At 39.9% G+C, this 24,043-nt stretch overlaps 1 protein-coding gene across 2 annotated transcripts in view; it reads right to left on the reverse strand.

Moving 5' to 3' along the window:
* UHRF2 (ubiquitin like with PHD and ring finger domains 2) overlaps positions 1–9,114 on the reverse strand; it is a 68,375-nt gene extending 59,261 nt beyond the window's left edge. For both annotated transcript variants that reach the window (XR_012495715.1, XM_019727140.2), the window contains exons 1-2: positions 8,602–9,114; positions 2,495–2,728 (exon numbers count right to left, since the gene is read on the reverse strand). Coding sequence is in view for 1 of the 2 variants with exons in the window: in XM_019727140.2 (XP_019582699.1) it covers positions 2,495–2,728; positions 8,602–8,754 (387 nt within the window). In the remaining variant the exon portion in view is untranslated. The remainder of the gene's footprint in view (positions 1–2,494; positions 2,729–8,601) is intronic.
* Positions 9,115–24,043: the final 14,929 nt, after the last annotated feature.

The following is a 24,043-nucleotide window of genomic DNA, read 5'->3' on the forward strand; positions in this document are numbered from 1 at the left end:
ATCAACTTAGAAAGGACTGGTAAATGAAACAGGGATGAAATCAATAAATGGGTGATGCAGACAACAGTATGGCAAGTGGGCTTTCAATATTAACAGTTCTGTCTGAATTGTGAGAACTACATAAAGCACTATTTTAAGTTACATAAGTCTTGCCCATATCATTTAAGTTTATTCCCAGACTATTTTGTTTTGTTCTTGCAATTTTCTCTTTTACTAAATGATTGTAGCAAGGAAAGCTACTGAATTTAAATACCCACTCTACTGATTGCTCATAATGCTGTTTAGTTTCTCAGCTTTTCCAGGTATTCAAAATAACTTTGCCTTCTCCAATATTTACACTTTGTTGTTCTCCTGCCTAACTGTTTTATATAGTACATCTAGAAAGATGTTAAATAACAACAGCATTAACTGGCTTCTTTGGCTGCCATCTTTAATGGGAATGCTTCTGGCTTTTCCCCACCATTAAGCATGATGCTGGGTGTGTGGTTTAAAAATATTCCTCTTGGATAGTAGATGGGGGGAGGGGGGTTCACACAGTGTGAGGGATATAAATGATAAACGTCTAAGTTTTGCTTTGTCTTGTGCACCTGAAACTAATAAAAAAAAAAATATATTCCTCTTACCAGATTTTTTAAAAAAATCAGAAATGGATTCAAATTTGTATTTAGATGTAGAAAATATTTTAGATCAGATCATTTTTCTTTGGATTAATATGATGAATTATATTAAAACACTTCCTAATAATAAACTACCCTGCTTCCTTCCTGACAAACCATACTTGATAAAGTATTACGTTCTTTTAATATATGTCATAATTTTATTTGCTAAATGCAATTTAGGTTTTACATCAATATATATTGATACTGGTGTGCTTTTTGTCATGTTTTGGTACCAGTGTTATACTAAATTTATAAAGCAATGGGAGGCTTTCCTTTTATGTTGTAGATCAATTTAGGTAACATCGTAACTAGTCTTCATAGGTTTAAAGCAATTCATCAGCTCTTTGCTAGTTTTCTTGATTCTTTCTATATTTATGGATCTGTTTGCATTTTTCCACAGATCCAAAATCATTTCTATTCGCATCTTCTTAAATAATTCATTCCATCTACCAATTTTTAATTTTTAACCTTAAAATGCTCTCTAAAATTGAGTATGGGTCCCAATTTATCCCCACCAATAAAAACTAAGAAAAACACAGTTATAAAGATAGGAAACGATGAAGCAAAACCGTCATTCAATTATTTCCACAAATTTTATTGGAATAGAATTTGAAAAAGTTGGATACAGAGGTCAATAAATAACTCAATTGAATTTCTATATATTAGCAAACAAACTGCAATTTTAAAAGATAATCATTTATAACAGCATCAAAAACAAAGCTAATAGAAATAAACCAAGATATGTAGAGACAAGTAATTAAGATTTCAAAAATCTAGATTAACGGAGATGACCATCACGTCCATGAATGAAGGACTACACATTGTAAAGATGTCAATTCTCCACGCTGACCTACAGATACAACCCCCATCAAAATCCCACCAGATTATTTATCTGTAGAGTTTTGACAAGCTAATTCTAAAAATATTACATGCAAATATTAAAACCCAAAAACCAAGACACCCTTGAAGAGAATTAAATATGGGAGATGGAGGAAAGGGAGATATAAAAACAGTGCTACAGTACTTATAGCAGGACGGGCACAGGGAGAGACAGACCAATGGAACCAAGCAGAGAGCAGTTTGGCAGTATCCTGGGAGTGAACAAACCAGCACTTCTATTGCTAGGTAAAAAAACTCCCAGAGAAATTCTTGAACACGTGCACCAAGATACACATAGAAGGTTCAAAGCAGAACTGTTTAAAACAGCAGAAAATGGAAACAGCCCAAATATCTAATAATCATAGATTAAATATATTGTGGCATGTTAATAAAATGGAGTAACATTAAAGTGAAAAACAGAATACAACTCTATGCATGAGACGCTCTCAAAGTTGAAAAAAAAAGTAGAATTCCAAAATCCAAATATAGGCCAAACAAAACATACTGTTTAGAGATACATACATTAATAACACTACATACATTTAGTAACACTAAAGAAAAACAAGAAAATGATCCTTAGAAGTCACAACTAGTAATTTACTTCTTAGGGAGAGAGAGGGAGACATGTACTGGTAGGTGCACACAGGCTTTAAAAGGGAACGGGCATCATTCTACTTAACACTGGTGGAATTACACAGGTGTTTGTTTTACTATTCTTTAAATTGTACATATACATTGTACACATCCACCTATGTATTTTATAATTTTTAACACGTTGTGTACGGATCACGAGAATCTTCACAAGGGATTTAAACCCCGCCGCACGCAACGTGTTAAAAGACTACTTTTCAAAGTATTAAGAGCCCAAACTTTACTTTCAAATGGCAACCATGTATTATGAAAGAGAACAGACATCTGCATTCTCACAACTGAAATATTCGAAGAAGACAACTTACCTTATATAGTCCAATGCCAGGATCAATAAGAAAATCACGAGTTGATGTAGACGGCTGAATGGAAGGTCCCCCTCTTGGGGTTTTCTTCCCTTTAGGTGGATTATTAGAACAGGGTTTGGCCTGTACATCAGTCTGTTTAGATGTGCTAGGAAGATCAGGGTCTGGGCGAACTAGTAGCTGAATTATATCATTCAGTCCAACATCATAATCAAATAAAGTATATCCATTTTCCAACTAGAAGGAAAAAGGCAGAAAAAGATTAAAATGTTTCTCTCAAAGCATGATCTTTCTACATCTTTAGTTACCCAAAAGCCCTAGCCAAATTAAAATTCACAGTATTGCAATCAGTGATCTTGAAGTCATTCCTATTATTTTATGGTCTCTGATGTCAGCATCTACTCAGGACTTCAGTAAATTAAGAATAATTCCATATTAGGTAAAGGGTACACTGATAGCCACTGAAATTAAAAATGTATCATTGCTGGGGTGGCTGGTTAGCTCAGCTGGTTAGAGGACGGTGCTAATAATACCAAAGTCGGTTTGATCCCCACATGGGCCACTGTGAGCTGCGACCTCCTTAAAAAAACAACAAACAAACAGGTATCATTGCTGTAGTGACTTCATCATGTAGGTAGAAAAACTCTAGATTTCTCACCAAGTTTTATTTCAGTGAATAGTAACTAAATTCACTGCAAGATGTGGTAAATTTTGAAAAAGAGTTGTTTTATGACCTGTGTTCATAAAGAGATTAAGTTAACCATTTTATCTTTCTGAAGAGTGTCAGTAATTTAAAAAAGAAATCAAGCAGGAAAAAAAAATTCAAGCAGGAATAATTATAATTCTTTCTCATGCTATTCCACCTTCCTAAAGTTCACTAATTTTATCCATTTGTAAAGGTTATCAAGTTGGATCATGAAAAGTCTTCCAAGATGAATAGTGAATAAATTATCTTGTAACTTACCCATATTTTGGCAAGGTCTCTGTAATTGACACTGAATTGTGTCAATCCACCCCTAAACCCTCCTTCCCCCAATATTTGATGTCCTAATCCCAGGTATCTCAGAATGTGACATTTGGAAACAGGGTCTTTACAGAGGGAATCAAGTTAAACCTAGGTCACATGGGTGGACCATAATCCACTGTGATTGGCATTCTTATAAAAAGTTAAAAATTTGGATCGAGACAGACACACAGAGGGAAGATGTAAAGGCACACAAGTAAGAGACAGCCACATGACAGGAGTGATGCATTTATAAGCCAAGGAACACCAAAGATTGCTAGTAAACACTAGAAGCTAAAAGAAGCAAGGAAGGATTCTTCCCTAGAGTTGTCAGAGAGAACACCGCCCTGCTGATACCTTGATTTCAGACTTATAGCCTCCAGAACCCAGAGACAATAAATTTCTGTTGTTAAGCCACCTAGGCTTTGGTACTTTGTTACGGAAGCCCTAGGAAACTAAGTCTCCGTTTTGTTTCTTTATAAAATTCAGTTGACTATTTCACTATGATACAATACGAAAACTAAACTCCTTCAAGACCAAAACTATCATTTCCCCAGAAACATTACCGATTTAATTGTTCCTTTTCCCCTCGTTGTATGTAATACCTGTCACCACCTACAACTCTCTACCACAGTAAGACCATGCTTGAGAAGCCAACCAAAGGGAAAGAATTAAAAGTCTACCCTTGAATGATACACTTACTAATATACTGGATAAGTTAATTTTAATTCAAGTGGTCCAAGAACACACCTAGACAATCCTGCACATTACAGGTGTTCACAATTGTTAAACAGAACAAGGAATCAAGAAATTCACAAATTTCTCAGTGGGGGAATTAAAGTAGATACTATCTCACAGGTTAGTTAATATGCTGATTCCAAATAAGTCGAAGGAGTCTCCCAAAATTCAGCAGATAAACTCTTACAAGGATGGCAATGTTAATATTGCTTAGCTTATTAAAAAAACAAACAAGAACTCCCTCTAATCCTGAACTCCTGGGGGAAAAAACAACAACTCAAGGAACAAAAAAAGAAACCTATACCTTTACACTTTCATTTTGACATTCTCCAAGAGCGCCCCACCCTACCCAAGACAGAACGCACTAATTCAGGAACAGCTGAAAAAGCACAACTTGATTAAACATACAACTGTTGCATATTATGACAAGTATAAAACAATGGAATTGTTTAAAGCAGAAAACAAACTCTAACAGCCTAGACCACGCAAATTAAATGGTAGGGCATTCCCCAAAATGAAGATAGCTGTTAAGGTAGTGAAACAATTGGAAATCCAAAGTGTTTCCATAAACATTTTTCCATGGAACTTTAAGGCACAAGAGTCAGAGGGACCTCAGGGCATTCTTATACTCAACCCCTTTGATTAGTTTCTATCAAATGATCAATCAAAGTAAATATAACCTGCTTCAAGGGGTACTTGGTTTGAAGGAAAAGCAATGTCTGAGAGAAAGTCAGAAACACTAAGCATTATCAAGGCATGAGACCACACGATAGAAGTTAAGCTCGCATTAACATGTAACCACTTTTCCTCCAATTATTCATGTTTACTATGATGGCCACTTTTACCCAGATTATCCACTTCCATCCCTAATTTATAGCTACCCATCCAGTTTTCCAAAAACAGTTACTATCCATTGCATAGCAAGTTCCACACAGCTAACTCACTGTGAAGTTGTGAAGAATGTTGGAATGATTTATTACTTGAAAAGTACTGAAGTTCTCCCAAATCTTATGAAAGTACAGACTGAAAGTTAGTTGTCACTTAAATAATGCTCTGAGTGGGGAGAAAGGGATTGAGTCACTCAGAAATTAAAACATCTACGAGTTTCAGGCATGTAACCAAAATCCATTAATGTCTCATAGCAGGAAATGTTTTGAGAATTTATCCTAGAAGATGGGGCTGCAGGATCTAATATTAGAGAGGCAGGAACGGTCCTACAATTTTGTTTTGCCAGACTGCACTCTTGAATTTTTATGGATTGAATGAAGAAATTCTGGGTAACAGGAAGAACCGTAACAGTGATGCGAGGGGAAAGGAAGCAAACACCAAGTGAGAAGGCAGTGGGGGAGTCATTCCCAAGACTAGTGGTAAGCATGTAGGTGGCGAGCATTAAGTTAGTAACTTTCATGTATCTTTCACATTGCAGAGCATGTGTGCATGTACAACATATATAACACGCAACTCTTTCTCCCTCTCCTCTTTAAGTAGGCACTTTTTTTTTTTTAACTTTGTATCCTGTGTGAAAACTAAGAGTCCAGAGGCAAAAGATAACTAACTATTCCATTTTCATTCTGCTCTGGTTCATGCCGTACATCCACCATCAATTCTAAGGTTATCTCTATGTGGTAAAAGGGAAAGAATGAAATGAGGGAAGAGAACCCTTCTAAAGTAGGAAATGCTCTGGATTCTCAAAAGATTTGGAGACTCACCAATATTACTTTCTTGAAAAAACCCAATCCCCAGGGTGCATCAAATGCAACCCCCAGAGAAGACTATCCAAATGAGGTTACCCTACTCTAACCAAAATTTATAGCCCTGAATTGCTGCTCTCCATTTTGACCCTCAAAAGTGGAGTCAATTACACTGCCTCTCAAATTTAATTTGCATACAGATCACCTGGGGACCTTGTTAAAATAGATTCTACTTCAGTAGGTCTGGTGTGAGGCTCCCAGGTGAAGCTAATGCTGCTGGTCTTGCTGATCCAGGGACCACACTGCGAATAGTAAGAAACTAGTAGGAGAATGACTATCCTTCAACTTTCATTTTCAAACTCTGTTGTTCATCAGAATCTCCTGAGGGGTCTTGTTAAATTCAACTACTTGCAATTCTGGGGTGAGTTGAGCATCGATACTAAACATCCACAGGTGATTCTCATATACACAGAAGATTAAAAGCAGCAGACCTAATGTACAAAGGGGAGGGGAAGGAGGAAAGGTTATCATTTACATCACAGATACTGTAAATTTACTTTTATTTCTGACATTTTTCACAATGTGGCAGTAAAGCATCTTGAGGAAAGAGTGACTTTTTCTAATAAGCATGAAGGAGGCAAATGACAGGATGGGGCAGTCCTGTTGACACCAATCCAGTAGTTGCCAGGTTTGGACACACTACCCTGTCCACCAGCTGTGGACTCCAAAGAGGAAAGGATAATGGAGATAATAATCACCCCCACGGCTACTTTGAAGCTTATAAAGAAACAAACGCAGCTGGAGCAGTGTCTTCCATCTCTGTCTCCAACTCAATGGGGCACCAAACGTCCATTCCTCATCCCTATTGGGTAATCACTGAGCTGAAGAAATCAAACAAGTAATTCACTGCCTTGGGGGAAGAAGTACAAATGATTGTCATCCTCAACAATTTTCCCCTGAACGTGGAACCAGCTTCCTGGTTTACTGGAAGTTTACATCTTTGCCCTGAATTTAACCCAATCCCTACCTTTCTCTCAAGACAGCCATGTGCATCCTCTTTTAGCATATTTGATAACTAGACTTTAGAGGTGTTGCCCAGGAATACATCTTCATACTTCATTTCTATCACTGGTGCTGAAGCCACCAAAGTATCCCAGGAATTCATATACTATTACTGTCCCTCGCTAGAAAATAAAATTCAGAACACCTGATTACATGCTTTTCACCTCTGACCAAAATATAGAAAAGTATCAGCCACTGATGGCACAGGAATCTGAATCTACATAGTGTTTAATACACATACAATTATTTCCAAAGCAAAGTTTGTAACTAAATTAAACACCTGTTTTTATTACAAGTCAAACACTAAAGGATCAATAGAAACTGGCTGCAAACACATATCAAAGATGCCATCACATTGATTTAAAAACAATTAAAACATCCCCAGGCTCACTCTATCTCAGAGTGTAATCATGTCACTCTGAAATTTCTGGGCAGTTTTAGAAGGGTATGCATATCAAAGGTAGAAAAAGATTCCTTTCAAATCCTTTGTGGCTGTAGGAAAACGACTACTACCAAATCAAAGAGAGCTACATTTATTTCCAACCACATGACTGGAGCCAAATTTGGTCTATCAACTGGAGGATGCCAACTTTTCTGGTGGATTAACACTTTAAAACAAACAAACAAAAAAAAGACAAGAAAAATAGGATGAGTCTGGGTCTCTAGGTATAGACCACGAGAGACCTATGAAATGGGAAGACTCTTCAATGGGCCAGACCCGGGCCATACCATACAACTACCAGAGACGCCCACAGACACCTTCACCATCAAAAATACCTTCAGCCTTCAAATATGTGCCGCTGGCTTACTCCAGTTGCTATATTAAAAACTTGGGTGAAAGGACTATTAGAAGGTGAGAAGGAAGAAGAGCAAAACTGTCTTTTATACTCCTTTCCCTTCTGGGGATAACCCCTACACTAGGCAATTTAAACACGGTCCCGCGTTACATCAATAGCTTCTTCAGTCCAGGTCTCTAATCTCCCCCACGACAGATTCTAATTCTAGAAGAGGAGATGAGAGATGGGAGCCCTAAGTTCTGGAAACTCTGCGAATCTTCAGTGTCTACAAATCCTTTCCACAGTGAGAAGACAGAGTTAGGGTTCTTGTGCCCAGAACCAGCAACACGTAAGTTTCCCCCTCTCCTCTTTGGGAGCGGGGAAGCGCGGAAGCGAGGAGAGCTGTTAGCTGGGGAAGCTCCGCTGGGAGCCGGGGCCGCTGGCCCTCCTCACCCGCACTGTGCCATGGCCTCCACAGCCCGCTGCCCTCCCCGCCCTCCTGACCCCACTGAGCGCGGGAAGCAAGGTAACCCAGGCGCTCTGGCGGGCTGTGCCTGCGATTGCTGCCCCGCTGAGAAAGACGTTACTCCGTGCTCTAGGCGCCCCTGCCTACGGCCTCGCCGGGCACACCTGCACTCGAGGCTGGCGGGGACCCCGGTGCGCCCCCTCGGCGGGCCCAGGCCCGCGTTGAGGTTCGCGGGCTGCCCACCCGACGTGGAACCAGGTGCGCTCCGCGCGCGCGGCGCACCAAGCCTTCGGGCCTGCCCAGCCCACGCGTCCTGGAGGCGCTCCGCTGCCCTCGCCCCGAGCTTCCCGAGGGATGCGCTGGGCGCGTCTCACCTGTTTGCCCCGGTAGAAGAGGCGTTGGCACTCGGGCCGCACGTCGAACAGCGCCCACACCCGCTCGCGCAGCTCCTCAATTGTGGCTTTGCGAGACACGTCCTCAATGGTGCGCGTCTGGGAGCCGTCGATGGTGCGAACCTGGATCCACATCTTGGCGCCGGGAGAGGGGGCCGGCTCCGCTTTGTCTCCCCCTGTGCTCAGGGCGCCGCGCCCCGCCCGGCCCGCGCCGCTTCCCCGGTGGCTCCGGCTCTCCGCGGCCGGCGGGCGAGTGCGCGCACAAGCGAGGAAGACCGACCAGACGCCGGGCCGGAGAAGCGGCCGCAACTCCTAAACCGCGTACCCGCCCAGCCGAGCAGAGGAGGAAAGGAAACCGGAACTAGTCGGAGGCGCCGCCGCCGCTGCAGCCCCCACCTCACAAATAGGAAGAAGCCTTGTCTGCGCGGCGCGGAGTGTTTACTTATAGAGCGCTAGCTCCCACATGGAGGTCACGGCGCGAACCCGGATCTCGCGAGATCCACGCCGGGCTCCGCCTTAAAGAGGAAGCGGCCCGGGAAGTGGCTGTAGACCAGAGGGAACTAAAATGGGCGGGGCGGAGGGGCGGGGCTGCCCAGAGCCGTTAGTCGCTACTCCGCCTGCACCTGAGGACTGGACACTTCCTCTAGCCTTCGGGTTTGGGGTAGTCGCGAGGGCCGCTACACTATATGCCGTTTTGGTCCTGCTATCAGGACCCGGGGGGCGAGCGACACCTCAGACCTTAGTGGACACGGTTCTGTGGTCTCAAAAACACCAAAAATAAGAAACTCTGACGTCCACTTGTATGATCATGGAAAGCGGGGTCCTGGCGGGCACGGCCTAAATTTCTTGAGGAAGCACATAAGGAAATGAGCCCGCTCTACTGCGCTCACCGGGACACCGTCCGTCACGCGGCCTGGTGGGGCCGTCCGCCCTGGAAAGGCTCCGGGGACCCTTGCGCTTCGCGAACTCCTTTCCCGCCCGTCCCCACTGCTTCCTTCGCGCGGGAACCTTCCTGGGGTTTCCCGCCGCTGGGCTGAGGTGGCGGCCCCAGTCCCGAAGGCCGCGGGCTTGCGCTGGGATCGCCTCTCGCGCCGCCGCGCTTACACCCCGACCTCTGGCCACCGTGGTGCGGGTGCCGCCACCCAGAGGGCCGCTCGTCAGAACCGGACGTTTCCGTTTGTGGATCTCTTGTGTTAGTGTTTTTGGACTGCGGGATTGCGGAGTATGGAAAACATTTTTAAAAGATGCAAAACTACACACCTCTGAAGAAAGAACTCCAGAGATCCTGCTAGGAATAAGTTCTCAGAAATAGGCCCAACGCAGCATTACCAGCTGAGCTTATTTAAAATGAAAATACGTCTTCCCAAGTAGGAAGCGAGAATATGAAAGTAGAAAATATACATAGGTATATAACTTGGACTTTATCTCTGCCAAAATCCATCACTTGAATATTGAGACCGGTGCTAATTATTTCCATAAATGCAGAGGAACATTGTTGTAATAACCAATTAAAGTAATTACAAGTACAGAGAAGTCCATAAACAAGCATGGCCAGCACAAGAGGGACACGCGTAGATATACATATTTTTGGTCTTTGCTCTTGCCTGAAAATTTTACATTCGCTTATATCCTCTATAGTTTATCTTGTCTGCTCCTTATTTAAGTAAAGCAAATATTGACTATTCATTACATGTGTAAATGTAGTGATAGAGATATAGCATAAAGCAATAAGAAATGGCTATTTACCATTGTAAGGATATGCTATGCCCTTGTGGAGGCCTATTAAAAAATTATTTTAATTCTCTGTTCACAATGAATTTGCAATCTAGCTCAGATAAGATTTAGGAAAAAATAAAAATATTAAAGAATAGTTTAGTACTGTTCAGTCTACTGTTGGTTAAAACAGCAATCAGAGAAGAGAGAAGGACTAGAATGATCTGGGAGTTTAAGGATAAGCGTACAACTTGACCTGAATTCAATGGCATATTGTAATGGGGATAGCATTTAAATGTTCATTCGTGGGTTGAGATAGATCTCAACTGTAATCCCAGTTTTGCTGTTTACTGAAATTGTGATCTTGGACAAATTATTTGCTTCGATTTCCTCAACGTAAAATGGTGCTTATAACATATAATGAATGTAAAGCTTTAGCATAGTGTACTATGGTAGCTTATCCCTTGTTGGTACACAATTACTTTTGTGCTATTATTATGGAGAGGATTTAGATAAACAGAGAATGCCCAAACAGGAGAGAGTGCTTAAGCAAACACAGAAGGTATGCATTTTTACAGGTCAGAAAGGATTTCTTATCAGAGGAAGGTTGACTAAATAGAAAAGGGCAGAATATGAAGATTGGCATTCAAAGCAGTAGATTTTTCGGGCCCCAAGAAGAAACTGAGAAATCCACTGATGTGATTAAATACCCTGTTTCCCTGAAAATAAGACCTAGCCGGACAATCAGCTCTAATGAGTCTTTTGGAGCAAAAATTAATATAAGACCCGGTATTATATTATATCCAGTATTATATTATATTAAAGACCCGGTCTTATAGTAAAATAAGACCTGGTCTTATATTAATTTTTGCTCCAAAAGACGCATTGGAGCTTATGGTCCAGCTAGGTCTTATTTTCGGTGAAATGCGGTATGCACTTGGAAAGACAGGAATGGAAGCAATGTGGAAGAATACCTTAGGGGAAAACTAGGGGATGGGGAGAGGCAGGAGAGATGTCAAAAAGCATTGCGAAGAGGCAATTTTATCAGTTTTGGTGAAATTTCTGGCAATAGGTAAGAGAAAAAAAGGTAGATTCCAGAGTATTATAGAAAATCAGGCCTATCAGACTGTGGAATGTGTGGATATGAGGGATGAGGAAAATGGAATGTTGAGAATAATTCCCAAGTTTCTAGCTTGGGAGACTTAAATGAATGGCTTAGGTAGACGGTGATGCTCTTAACTGAACTAGAAGAGGAAGAAAGTTGGGAAACTGCATTTGATTTCCATTTGAGCTGTATTACATTTGAAATGCATCCAAAATATACCTTGATGGAGATATCTAACTGACAGCGTATAAAAATAAATGAAGCGAAATAGAAAAGTTCTGAAAGAGGAACTAGTCAAGACCTCTTGTACTCACTCTCAAGAGGCAATTTATCCTTCTCAATGTGGTGGGTCTTTAAGGGAGAACCCTTTGCAGGAGAGGCAGGAAACCATTGTCAAAATTAGGTATCTACAAGGACTGTATAGGATCTGTGTTATTTTAGTCAATATAGATCCCAAAGGATTGTCAGGCCAGAGTTTAGAGATGTGGGACTCAGAAAAGGCATATTTGTTCTGTACAGACCAAATTAATTTCATCCGGAGACATAAGCTCATGTGTGTAGTAAGTTATTTAAGACATAAATAAGTAATTGTAAATAGTGATTCTATATCTAACAAAATACATCCTTCTGTGTTTCTCCATACAGTACATATTGTATTAAGGTTTTATCTCTTTACATACAATGCTGTTGCTGTATCCTTAGGAAGTTTCCCAGTTGTAAAAACAAGATAGAACTTTTCTGACAAAAACCACAATATCAGACAGCGTTGACATACCATGCCTTATTACCAGATGTGTAGCTGAAACAACTTGGATGTGAACAAAGAAAGAAAAAATAAATTACTTACATGGATGAAGAGCAAATACTAAAGTTTAGGCCATCAGTCATGATTCAGTATTTGTCCAAGTCAAAAGAGGCAAAATAGAAAGACAAAAGATTGATTGTAGAATTAATTATTCTAGAATCTTATACCCAGAATATCTCCAGTTTTCTCAACTAATGTCCCAAAGTCAAGAACTTTTATATATATATTTTAAAAATGAATTTCAGTTGGCTCTCTGAAGCTATGATTACCACCTTTTCATCCACACCTCTATGCTGTCTTCCTTTTGCTCCTCCACAGCCATTCTCTACCTGCTCTCCTAAGGGCAGGAGTACACCGATGGGGTCCGTGCTCTCAGCCTTTGGCCAGTGATGAGGAAGCACGGACAGGAAACTGCACGATGGGAAGAGAATGAGGTCAGTATATTTATTCCCTTGGCTTTCTCCCCGAAAGTTTACCTGGGGCTGTCTGTTGCCTTCCTGGGAAGTTACTACTCCTCATCAAATGGCCTGTTCTCCATGACTCACTCTTCCATATTCTGGGAACCTCTTCCTCCTCTTGTTGCTTTGGATATAGGAATTGTAACAGCTTTATAGTCCCAGATCATGCATATTCCTTCAGTTCCCTATACCTTGGCCGACACCCTTTTAATTGGTCCCTTGCAGTGGGGGAAAGAAGAAACATTAAACTGCCTTAACTGGAGGTTTCCTGTTATAATTTCTAACCCTTTTTAAAAAAGAATTACATATTATAAGCAAACTAGAATTTCCATTGACTGAAAAATACTTCATATTGGGGCTCACTACTTAAACTAGCCATATTTTAAAGCATGTGTTTTCTTTTTAGTAGAATCACTGATTTCTATTGTGGAAATCTTTAGAGATTTTAGAGATCATTCTGGTCTAACCTTTTCTTTAAATGAGAAAATGATTGGACAAGGACATGTAATCAATGAGTAACAGCGTAAGAGCTTAACTCCCCAGTATCCTTCCAGGGTTCTTTACCCTTCAGCTCTCCCTCTTTTGTTTCTCTAGAGGCTTCTCCATTCATTTGGTCCAGAGAATAATCCTTATCCTTCCTGCGGTGAGTACCTGTGTGTTTTTTTTTTTGGAATACCTGACGGCTCAGGTAGGACTGGGGCCTGGGATTCTCACTAAAGGCTTGCAGTTTATCCCTGTTTTCAGTTGCATACCTTCTTCTGTCTTCTGAGATTAGTTCTTCCTATTGCTGAACCTTTCTAAGAGTCTTTGGATCAATTCAGCTCATTTCCCCATGAAGGCAGTTAGGATTCAAATTCCTAATGATGGGATCAACTTAGGCTTCAACTTCAACTTGCTCTGCAAAATAAATTCTACAGTTTTAAAATAATAGCCGTCACTTTCCTATCCCTCACAGTTTCTGTGGGACAGGAATTTTGAAATGACTCAATTGGAAAGCCTGAGTCTGGCTCAGAATCTGTCATTCCACTGCAGTCAGGTGCGGTTAAACGGAAAGAATGGGCACTAGGGCAGTTGGGAATTAGCTGGGAATCTCTCCCCAAGAAGTCTCAGGACTTCTCTACATGGTGTCTCTCTGTGGGTTACTTTGGGCTTTCTCACAGCAGGGCTGCCTGAGAGCAGTCAGGCTACATAGAGGGTGATTGAAGACTTAAAGGGTGAGAATTCCACTGAACAAGTGTAGCTGTGTCACTTTTTATGGCCTGATTTGAAAGTCACATCGTGTCACTTCTGCCATATTCTTTTGACCAAAATATTGACAAAAGCCCATTCAGTTTCAGGAGGAGAGGATAGAAACCCCACCTCGTGATGGAAGGGGTGTCAAAGTCACATTGTAAGAAATGCATATGGATGGATGATATTGTTGTACCATTTTGGGGAAATAGAATCTGCAACACAACTACTCCATCTAATTTTTTCAATGCAATTTTTTTATGACCAAAGAGTTCTTAAATTAAGAAATATACCAGTCATGCAAAAAAGGTATAGTGAATAATATGATCAACACTATTTTATTCACCACCTTGCTTTAAAAATAAAACATTTCAGATGGTTAAAACCATCGTTGCTTACATTTCTCTTTCTTGCCTTTTTCCAAAGAGATAAACTTGTCCTACATTGGACGTTTGTTATTGTCATGTCTGTCTTTGTACTTTTTTTTTTTTTAATTTATTGGGGTGACAATTGTTAGTAAAATTACATAGATTTCAGGTGTACAATTCTGTATTACATCATCTATAAATCCCATTGTGTGTTCATTACCCAGAGTCAGTTCTCCTTCCATCACCATATATTTAATCCCCCTTACCTTCATCTCTCACCCCCCACCCCCTGTCTTTGTACTTTTAATACGTGCCCAATACATGTACATGTATCTCTAAACAGTAAATTTGGGGGCTTTCTAAGCTTTATATAACATGATTCTTTATAACATTGAAAGTTATTTTTTAAACTTAATGTTATTTTTCTGAGATTTATTCATGTTGATATGTAGCTTAATACTAATTTAAAAGCTCAGATGGTTAAATATGTTAGGTTTTTGAGGTCAGACCATCTCTGTTGCAACTACTCATTCTGCAGTTGAAGTACAGAAGTAGCTCTTACTTGGTATGTAAGTGAATGGGTGTGTCTGTATTCTATTATTGTTATTATTATTATTATTATTATTGGGGATTATTGGGGAACAGTGTGTTTTTCCAGGATGTCAAGTCATTGTTTTCAACCTAGTTGTGGAGGGCGCAGTTCACTGGCCCATGTGGGACTTCAATCGGTGAGCTTGGTGTTATGAGCAACGCGCTCTAACCACTGAGCCAACCAGTCGCCCACCATCGGCTCAGCTCTAACCTCAAGCTGTTGTTTTCAATCTAGTTGTGGAGGGTGCAGTTCACTGGCCCATGTGGGAATCGAACCGGCAACCTTGTTGTTAAGAGCTCACGCTCTAACCAACTGAGCCATCTGACCGCTGCACCCCCCCCCAATCCCTTTTATTATGCTCCTCTGCCTTAAGAAATCTTGAGAAACACTGATTTAGGAGTAAAATTGACAGATTTGCTAGATTTTGATTTCTGGAAAGCTTCGTTGAACTCCAGTTTTCATCTTTTATTCTTGAGGGTAAGGGTCAGTAAGCTCCTGCCTTTAGTCCCCTCTAGATACCATCTTTTGAACTCAGCCTGGCCCTTTTTTACTTTGCCTTCTCAGCCTAGAAAACTTCGACTCATATCTCAAGATTTCCCTCACATGCCACCTCTTGCAGGATGTCTTTCCTGACACCTCGTAGGTGAAGAGAATGCTTTCCCATACTGTATTCCCATACTTAGTCCATATCCCTAACATTTAACTTAGAGCTATAATTATTTGTTTGCATAACTGTCTTCTCCATTAAATTGTTGATTCCCTAGGAGACAGGGATGCATTCTATTTATCTTTGTTTCCAACACAAAACTCAGAGCTTGGCACCTAGATATACTTAATAACTTGTTGAAAAATGGAAGGGAGAGAGGAAGAGAGGGAGGAACTAGAGTATATTCAGATGTCTACTTGGAACAAGAAACAAATTTGTATAATCCACAGGCCTCTAAAAGTGGAGATAATTCTCTGTTCATCATTCTATACCACCTTACCTTAGACCATTTCTTCATGCCCTCCTACCTCCTTTTTGAAAGGAGGTAGATAAATTGTCTTCTTTTATACAGATAACCACAATTTTTGCATAGAAAACACTTTGTTGTGCATTTTTTTATAATCTAAACTCCCAGGTTCTAAGAGGTTGAACATACTCAAAACTATTACTATTTATGAAGAAGGCTAAGAAAATTGAGGTAATTAAAAATAGATCTCTTTCTAGACTAGTTTAGAGGGAAAAATACAGTGTCTCAATCTGTTGACTTTAAAAGAACAGCCAGATATTTCTCCAAAAAATTGGTATATTTGGGAAAAACAAAGAATTGCAATTCAGGGCATGCAGTCTAATGATGAACCACACACAACTCCAAAGAACAAAGGAGAGGAACGATCTTTTATAGAGGAAAGGGGGAGTTCAGAGAGGCTGTTGTAAACAAAGAGTCCATTGGAGGAAACTGGGAGTTTGAAGTGTAGTGGCTTTTCCTTAGCTGAGTTGTAACAGTCTTTCCTTGGTTAAAAGTGGTTGCCGGGTGAGGATAAGATTCTCATTCTTCATGCTGGAGTAGTGGAGTAGAAAAACATCTTGCTGCGGTGGAACGTTCATCTCTTCCTGTTTGGGATAATTGACAGTGAATGATAGGGCATGAAAGCTCCCCCTGCAGGCCCTCCAAAGTTAAATGAGGTTTCTATTTATTAATTTTCCAATCTCACAAATATATTTAGCTTGCTATTAAGATTATTGCCTATGAAGGGGAAAGTTTATGGACATTAAAATACTTTCTATAGAAAGGTCTTTCCCCCCGTTTTCCAGTTGAAAACACATGTTGACATTACTTTGCTGATTTGCATAAGCAAGAAATCCTGGATAACTTATCTATATTCATTTAGTAATTAGTTTGTTTAATGTAGATTTAATGAAGGTGTGTAGCATAATGGAAAGAACATGGGCTCTAGAGTCAGATAGACCTGAATTTAAATCTGGGATCTGATAATTACCAGCATTATGGCTTTGGGCAATTTATTTAATTTCTCTGAGCCTTGATTTTTGTATCTGAAATGGGTATAATACCTCTCACAGTATCATAAGAACCAAATGAGACAAAGTTTCATTGCATAGGCACTCAATAATGGTTACTTTCCTCTGTTTTTGTTACAATATCTGAGTGCATTCAAGAGAATTTTTTCTGGTTTTCAAATGATTCTATTGGTGATTTGAGACAATAAAGAATTTGGAATGGGAAACATTGTTGTCATTTTACAAAGCATCTTATGGCTTTGGGTTTATGAGTTGTAGGGAGTTCTTTCCTATGGGATCCAGGCAACTCAAGATGGAGATAAATTATAAATTCCTAACTTCTGCTTGGCAAATTTACATACCTAAATTATTTTGATGTTTTATTAGTTCAACAAGCAAATCATGTTTTTAAGGCAGTTTAAACAACTTTCTGTCCTTTTATGAAATCCCAGATTTCCACAACTCAAAAAGATCACCTGTCAGCCTTCTCTCTGCTCACTCCCAGACCCCAACGACAAAACCTAAAACTTTGTAAAGCCAAAAAAGAAAAAATATCACAATGCAATTGCAAAAAATATTTACAACATAATAGTCTCATTTTCTCTCTGGTACCTGAAATGCTATTTACACAATGCAAATAAACCAAATACATCTAATGTGCTCCTTCCAAAATTGTACTATTAAAATTGCATTTTATAAAATTTCTATACAATGAGGAAATTTTGTTATCCCTTCTAGAATGTTGAAAGAGAATTTTCTAGGATATTTAGCCTACGTATTTTCTTTTACAAACTCCCAGGAAGATTTTTTTTATCATGAGCATTAATGTAATTTATAGACTACAAAGAATTTTAGCCAAAGATTACATTAGACTGGGAATTACAAGGGACTGCTTTGGACGAATTGTAGCTTTCCTTGACTATTAATTTCCTATCTGTAGATTGAGATGAGCAGGAAAGGTGGTACAGGTATACCTTAGAGATATTGCTAGTTCAGTTCCAGATCACCAGAATAAAGCGAGTCATAATCTTTTTGCTGGTGGAGGGTCTTGCCTTCACTTTATAAAAAACACAACATCTGTGAAGTGCAATAAAAGCAAAGCACAATAAAATGAGGTATGGCTGTATTGGATTAGAGTAAACCACTAGCTGATGATGCAGTGATTGAGAGCTTAAGTTTTGGAGTCAGCTTTAGAGTCAACTGTGTGAGGCAAACCTCACGTTTCCTTAATTATAATCTATTAGGTACCTAACAGATTTGTGGTAAGAATTAATGAGATATCACATGTAATTACTTACTATACCATTTGGTGTATATTGACTGCCATATCAGCAGCAGCTATTCGCAGGACTCAGAAGCAATGTATGTGTGAGTTTTTCATAATGATAATTAAGAATTCCTTCTCCGTCAAGTACTTGAGATATATTTCTTGTATTTGTTAGTTTTTGCTGCGTAATAAGCCACCTCAAAACTTAGAGGTTTAAAACAATAGCCATTTATTTAACTCATTGTTTTATATGTTAACAATGTGGGCTAGTCTCAGCTGAGCAGTTCTTCAGGTCACTGGATGGTCTAGACCGGTCTAGGTGAGCTGTCCCTGCGCCATATGGATCTTGCTCACATGGCGGGCTGGGCTTGCTCACATGGTGGATGTACAGGTTCTAAGAGAGACAGTGGAGCCTACAAGGCCTCTTGAGGCCGAGGCTTAAAATTGGCACAAATCACCTTGTTTTATTGACCAAAACCACAAGTCTAACCCAAATTCAAGTAGAGGGAAAATCAACTCCCCTTAATAGGAGGAGTTGCAAAGATTCGTTGCAAAGAGGTAGAGAAGGAAATAATTATGGGCATTTTTTGAAATTAATCTAAAACACCAATTCCTATTAACTAGTTGTAATAGATTACTCATTGGTAGCTTTATATGGCATTCATAATTTTGTTACTATTTCTCATAATCTTCTAATTTCTCAGTCTACCACATATTATTGCTGTAAGTGTGCTTCACATATTTTCTGGTTCAGGCTGAATATTTTTGTTACATGACCAGTTGATGCTGGTAAACTTTGATCTACCTCAAACTTGTGATCCAGTATTATTTTATCTAATCCCAGCTAAGGCAAAATTGTATACTTTCTTAAATCACCCCTCAGAATATATCACAGTGCAATCTGAAAGACATTGGAAAGTATTTTTTTGTTTGTTTTGATACATAGTAATACAAATTGCTTTTAAGAGTATCACATTAAAATTTAGTTTCTTGAAACTTATCACAAGTCCCAGTAGAATGGACTAAAGATAAAAAGACTGATAATATTGAATGTTAGCAAGAATATAGAGCAACGGGGACTTTCATATGTTGCTGGTGGGAATTCAAATTGATTCAATCAAAGTGGAAACCTGGGGAGTTTCTACATAACTACTACTCTAGGAGTTATTCCACTCACAGGTATAGATGCAATAGAAATTAGTTCATATGTCCAACAAAATATGTACAATAATGTTTATAGTTATAATAGCTCCAAATTGGAAACCACCTAACTGTCTATAAATAGAATGGATGAACAAATTGTAGTATATTCATACAATGGAATACTATACAGCAATAAAAAGAGTGACCTACTAATATATGCCACAAGATGAGTGAATCTCAAAATAATTATGTTGAGTAAATGAAGCCAAGCACAAAAGGCATGTACTGTATGAATCTCTTTATATAAAGTTCAAGAAGATGCAAATTTAATCCATAGTGTTAGAAGTCAAAACTTTGGGGAGTGGAGAAATTGGTGGTGTTGACTGGGGAGAGCACAAAAGAAACTTCTGAGTGATAGTAACATTCTATATTGTGATCAGACAGTGGCCACAGGAGGGTTTATATATGTAAAACTTTACTGACCTATACAATTATGATGTGTTCACTTTACTGTGTGTAAATTAAATATTTATGTAGAGGTGTGATCAAAAAATATGGTGAATGTTTTAAAAAATGTATTACAGTAAAAGACACATTGCCATTAACCCCTTTAAAACAACCCCTCTTACTTTGAACACACTTATACCACCATTTTTGCCACTTTCTGAAGCAGTTCTGGGGGAAGGGGAACAGGACTTTTATTGGGGGACAGTGTGTACTTCCAGGCCTTTTTTCCAAGTCAAGTTGTTGTCCTTTCAGTCTTAGTTGTGGAGGGCGCAGCTCAGCTCCAGGTCCAGTTGCCGTTTCTAGTTGCAGGGGGGCACAGCCCACCATCCCTTGCGGGAGTCAAACCGGCAACCTTGTGGTTGAGAGGATGCGCTCCAACCAACTGAGCTGTCTGGGAGCTCAGCGGCAGCTCAGCTCAAGGTGCCGTGTTCAATCTTTGTTGCAGGGGGCGCTGCCCACCATCCCTTGAGGGATTCGAGGAATTGAATTGGCAACCTTGTGGTTGAGAGCCCACTGGCCCATGTGGGAATCGAACCGGCAGCCTTTGGAGTTAGGAGCATGGAGCTCTAACCTCCTGAGCCACCGGGCCGGCCCTGGAAGTCCTCTTTTGTAGGTGTCTTTAGTTGTGCTCTCATGGTTGCCTTGATGTCCTGAATCATTTTGACTTTGGGGAAGAGCCAGAAGTTACACGGTGTCAGATCCAGTGAATAAGGTAGATGAGGACACACCGTAATATTTTTATTTGACAGAAATTGACATACCAGAAGCAAAGTGTGACACGGAACCTTTCCATTGTGATCACAAAATAAGGTGAATGCTGCTGCCGAATACCATCCAATGGATAGGCAGGGATCTGCAATACAAGAAGCAGCTCATCAAACCTTAGTAACAGTGTGTGACAAGTTTCAACTTGTTTGGTGCAGTCAGTCAGATGTGAACTATGGTTGAGAGAAGGTGTGTTTTAAAGTGTGCCGTAAGTCATCCTCCATCATGACAATGCTCCGTGTCACACGTCGCTTCTGGTATGGCGATTTCTGTCAAATAAAAGCATTATGGTGTGTCCTCATCCACATATTCACTGGATCTGGCATCATTCGACTTCTGGCTCTTCCCTAAAGTCAAAATGATTCAGGACATGGAGGCAGCCATGACAGTGCAACTAACGATACTCACAAAAGAGGACTTCCAGAACTGCTTCAGAAAGTGGCAAGAATGATGGGATAAGTGTGTTCTAAGTGAAGGGAATATTTTGAGAGGGATTAATGGCAATGGGTCTTTTACTTTAATAAATTTTTTATTTATTTAAACATTCACTGTGCTGTTTGATCACACCTCGTGTATCTATACTCACGTAATTATACAGATATCCTTCTTAGGAAAAGTAAATTTTTAAAATATCTATCTATTGGTGGTATAAATGAAAATGTAAATCCTATCCCCAGCCTCAGGGTTGATGTATACAGAAAAATTAAAAAGCTTTCTGCTCTTTCTTCTCCTTTTTCAGAGATTAATTAGGGAGAAAGTCCAGTGTAAGAATTTGATCTTGTTGAAAGTGAAGAAAAGCTAAATGTAAAAGATTCTGCAGGTTCTGCCATTAAGGATATTGATGAAAGGTTGGCTGTTTTATTTTTTTTGGAAAGATATGCTAGTGTGTGTGCATGCACACACGTGTGTGAATACGTATGCATGTGTATGCATATACTCTGTGCACATGTGGTGCATATATGAGTATGTGTGCACATGAGTGTGTATGAGTGCACATGTATGTTTTCTACTAGATTTTCATAGGAAGAGTGAGGAGGCATAGCTTTCCTCTAAGATAGCAAAAGTTCTGAAAGGGTGTATTGCTTTGAGTCCCAAAATTTTGCTGAAGATCTCGAGTGCTATTATTGTACTTTTAAATGCAGATTTGGGGAAATGTCAGCTTCAGATGAATGGCTCTAGGTGGAGCACAGAGCCCTGTGTTAGGGAGTGGGATATTTCTAAAGTAGGGTCGGAATCTTGTGTGAAGGGAAAAGGAGGAGCTCTCTGGGGCAAAGTGAACTTTGAAGGAGGGCGGTAGAATCAAGTCTAGGAACTGTGGTGCTTGCCCAAGGGGACCCTTATTTCTGTTCCTTTGGACTTTTAGTATCCAGGTCTATGTTTTTTTCTACACTGTAATTCACTCTCTCTTTCCCTCAATTCTTCAGAATAGCATAGTACTCATTCTGCAGCCTTATGTTAGTGGTCTTGTGGTCACTAACAAGACCTTATGTTAGTGGTCTTGTGGGGACAGGGACGGGGGACAGGGTAGGGAATTAAGGGACAAGTTGGTAGATGGAAGAGCAGCCTTACCACCTCACCTCACCGAGGTCAATATAACTGGAACCACAGTGTGCAGAGAAGGAATATGGTGATCCTAGAATTCAGGAGGCCATTAGGAGTGAAGTGAACCAAACCCCACTGTGGTAGTGGTGGTTAGAATCTTGTGGCAGCACAGAAGCTGCTGTAGCATGGACAGATACAGGAGGGGGTGGGACACCCACCCCCGAGGGGAGGCAGGGGTGGGAAAGGTGAGGGAGAGTGAGCAGACATTTGGCTCACAGTGTGGTTTACGATCTTTGATGAGGAGACTAGAATGACACATGAATGAGAAGACAGGAAAAAATGAGACCTGTTGGATTTTTCTCATTTGTTGAAATACTTCTTGTACATAATTTTTAAAAGGCAAAATAAAGAGCCAAAATGTATTTACATTTAGCTTCCTGATATCATGAGATTATGGGGACAAATGGAACCAAAGTAGAAATAATAATAATGAAAGTATGGTTATACTCAAAATATATTCCTTGAGGATTTCATTTATTCTGAATTATTCATAGATCAGTGGGGGGAAATCATGGATTAGAAATGAATGTGGTTAAAATTGGTGTATACCTTCAGCAACTTTTTCTGAAGTCAGCAAATATGCTAAATGAAATTTAATTGCCAAAAAGGTCAAAAGAAACTCAAGGAGTGTGAATGTAATTGAGGCAAGCACATGCCCTTGTCAGATTTTGTATTCAGTAGCTTTAGCAAAGCAATTCTCAAAATATTGCTGGAAGATTTTTATATGTTCCAGTCTTGGAATGTAAATAGAAATAGAATAGATGCCCCTCCATGCCTCCTTTGAAGCAGAAAGTCCAATCAGGTCAATTCTAGAGGTAGTGTGGTTCACAGAGGAAGTGTGATTTCCCTGTGTCTTTTTTGGGCTCAGTCCCAATCCGTATACTTGTGTAGTGATTAAGATGGTAACTCTGAATGAGGCCCAGTTTTGGAGCCGTCAATTCACCATGGTGTAGTCATTAAAGTATCTAGACCCACATGGTCATTCTATTTGCTACTGTTTACAAAACCAGTTTATAATTTTCTAGTAAATCATTGGCAAGATTCCCGAAGTGATTTATTTTTTTCTATTCTCATTGGTAGGCATTTATCTGTGGCTTAAAAATACTTGGTGATTTAAATACTTCAGATGTTGTATTAGTTTGCTAGGGTTTCCATAACAAAATACCACACACTGGGTGGCTTAAACAAGAGAAATTTATTTTCTCACAGTTTGGAGACTAGAAGTCCAAGATTAAGGTGTTGGCAGGGTTGGTTTCTCCTGAGGCCTCGCTCCTTGCCCTGCATGTGGCTGCCTTCTTGCTGTGTCCTCACGTGATCTTTTCTCTGTGCATGTGTGTCTTTGGTGCCTCTCCCTCTTCTTGTAAGGATATTAGTTATATTGGATCAGAGTCTCACCCTTATGACCTATTTAACCTTAATTACCTCTTTAAATTCCTTGTCTCCAAATACAGTCACATTGGGGGTTAGGACTTGTTGACCTTAAAAATTAAAGTTATTTTACCAGAAAAAATTATCTTATTCAAGAATAGCAGAAAACTGCAACTCAGGACACGCAAGCTATGGCAAAACCATAGGCAAGTCCAGAGAACACATGAGAGGAATGGGGAAGTTGGAAGGAGCTGTGTTAGAGTCTGTTGGAGAAAACTGGAAGTTTGAAGTGTAGTGGCGTTTCATTCGCTGGGCTGTTGTTCAAGGGGAGGTGAAAATCTTCCTTCCTACTGCTGGGGTAGAATAGAAAACATCTACCTGTTGGACATGCAAGGCACCTCTCTTTTTGTTTGGGACAACCCTTCTGGCCATCCCGATTCCAATGTTTGTTGAAATCTATTTTATTAATTTTTACAAACTTCAACATATGAATTTTGGG

Source organism: Rhinolophus sinicus, linkage group LG04, assembly GCF_036562045.2.
Source record: "Rhinolophus sinicus isolate RSC01 linkage group LG04, ASM3656204v1, whole genome shotgun sequence".
In the NCBI taxonomy this organism is placed as follows: domain Eukaryota; kingdom Metazoa; phylum Chordata; class Mammalia; order Chiroptera; family Rhinolophidae; genus Rhinolophus; species Rhinolophus sinicus.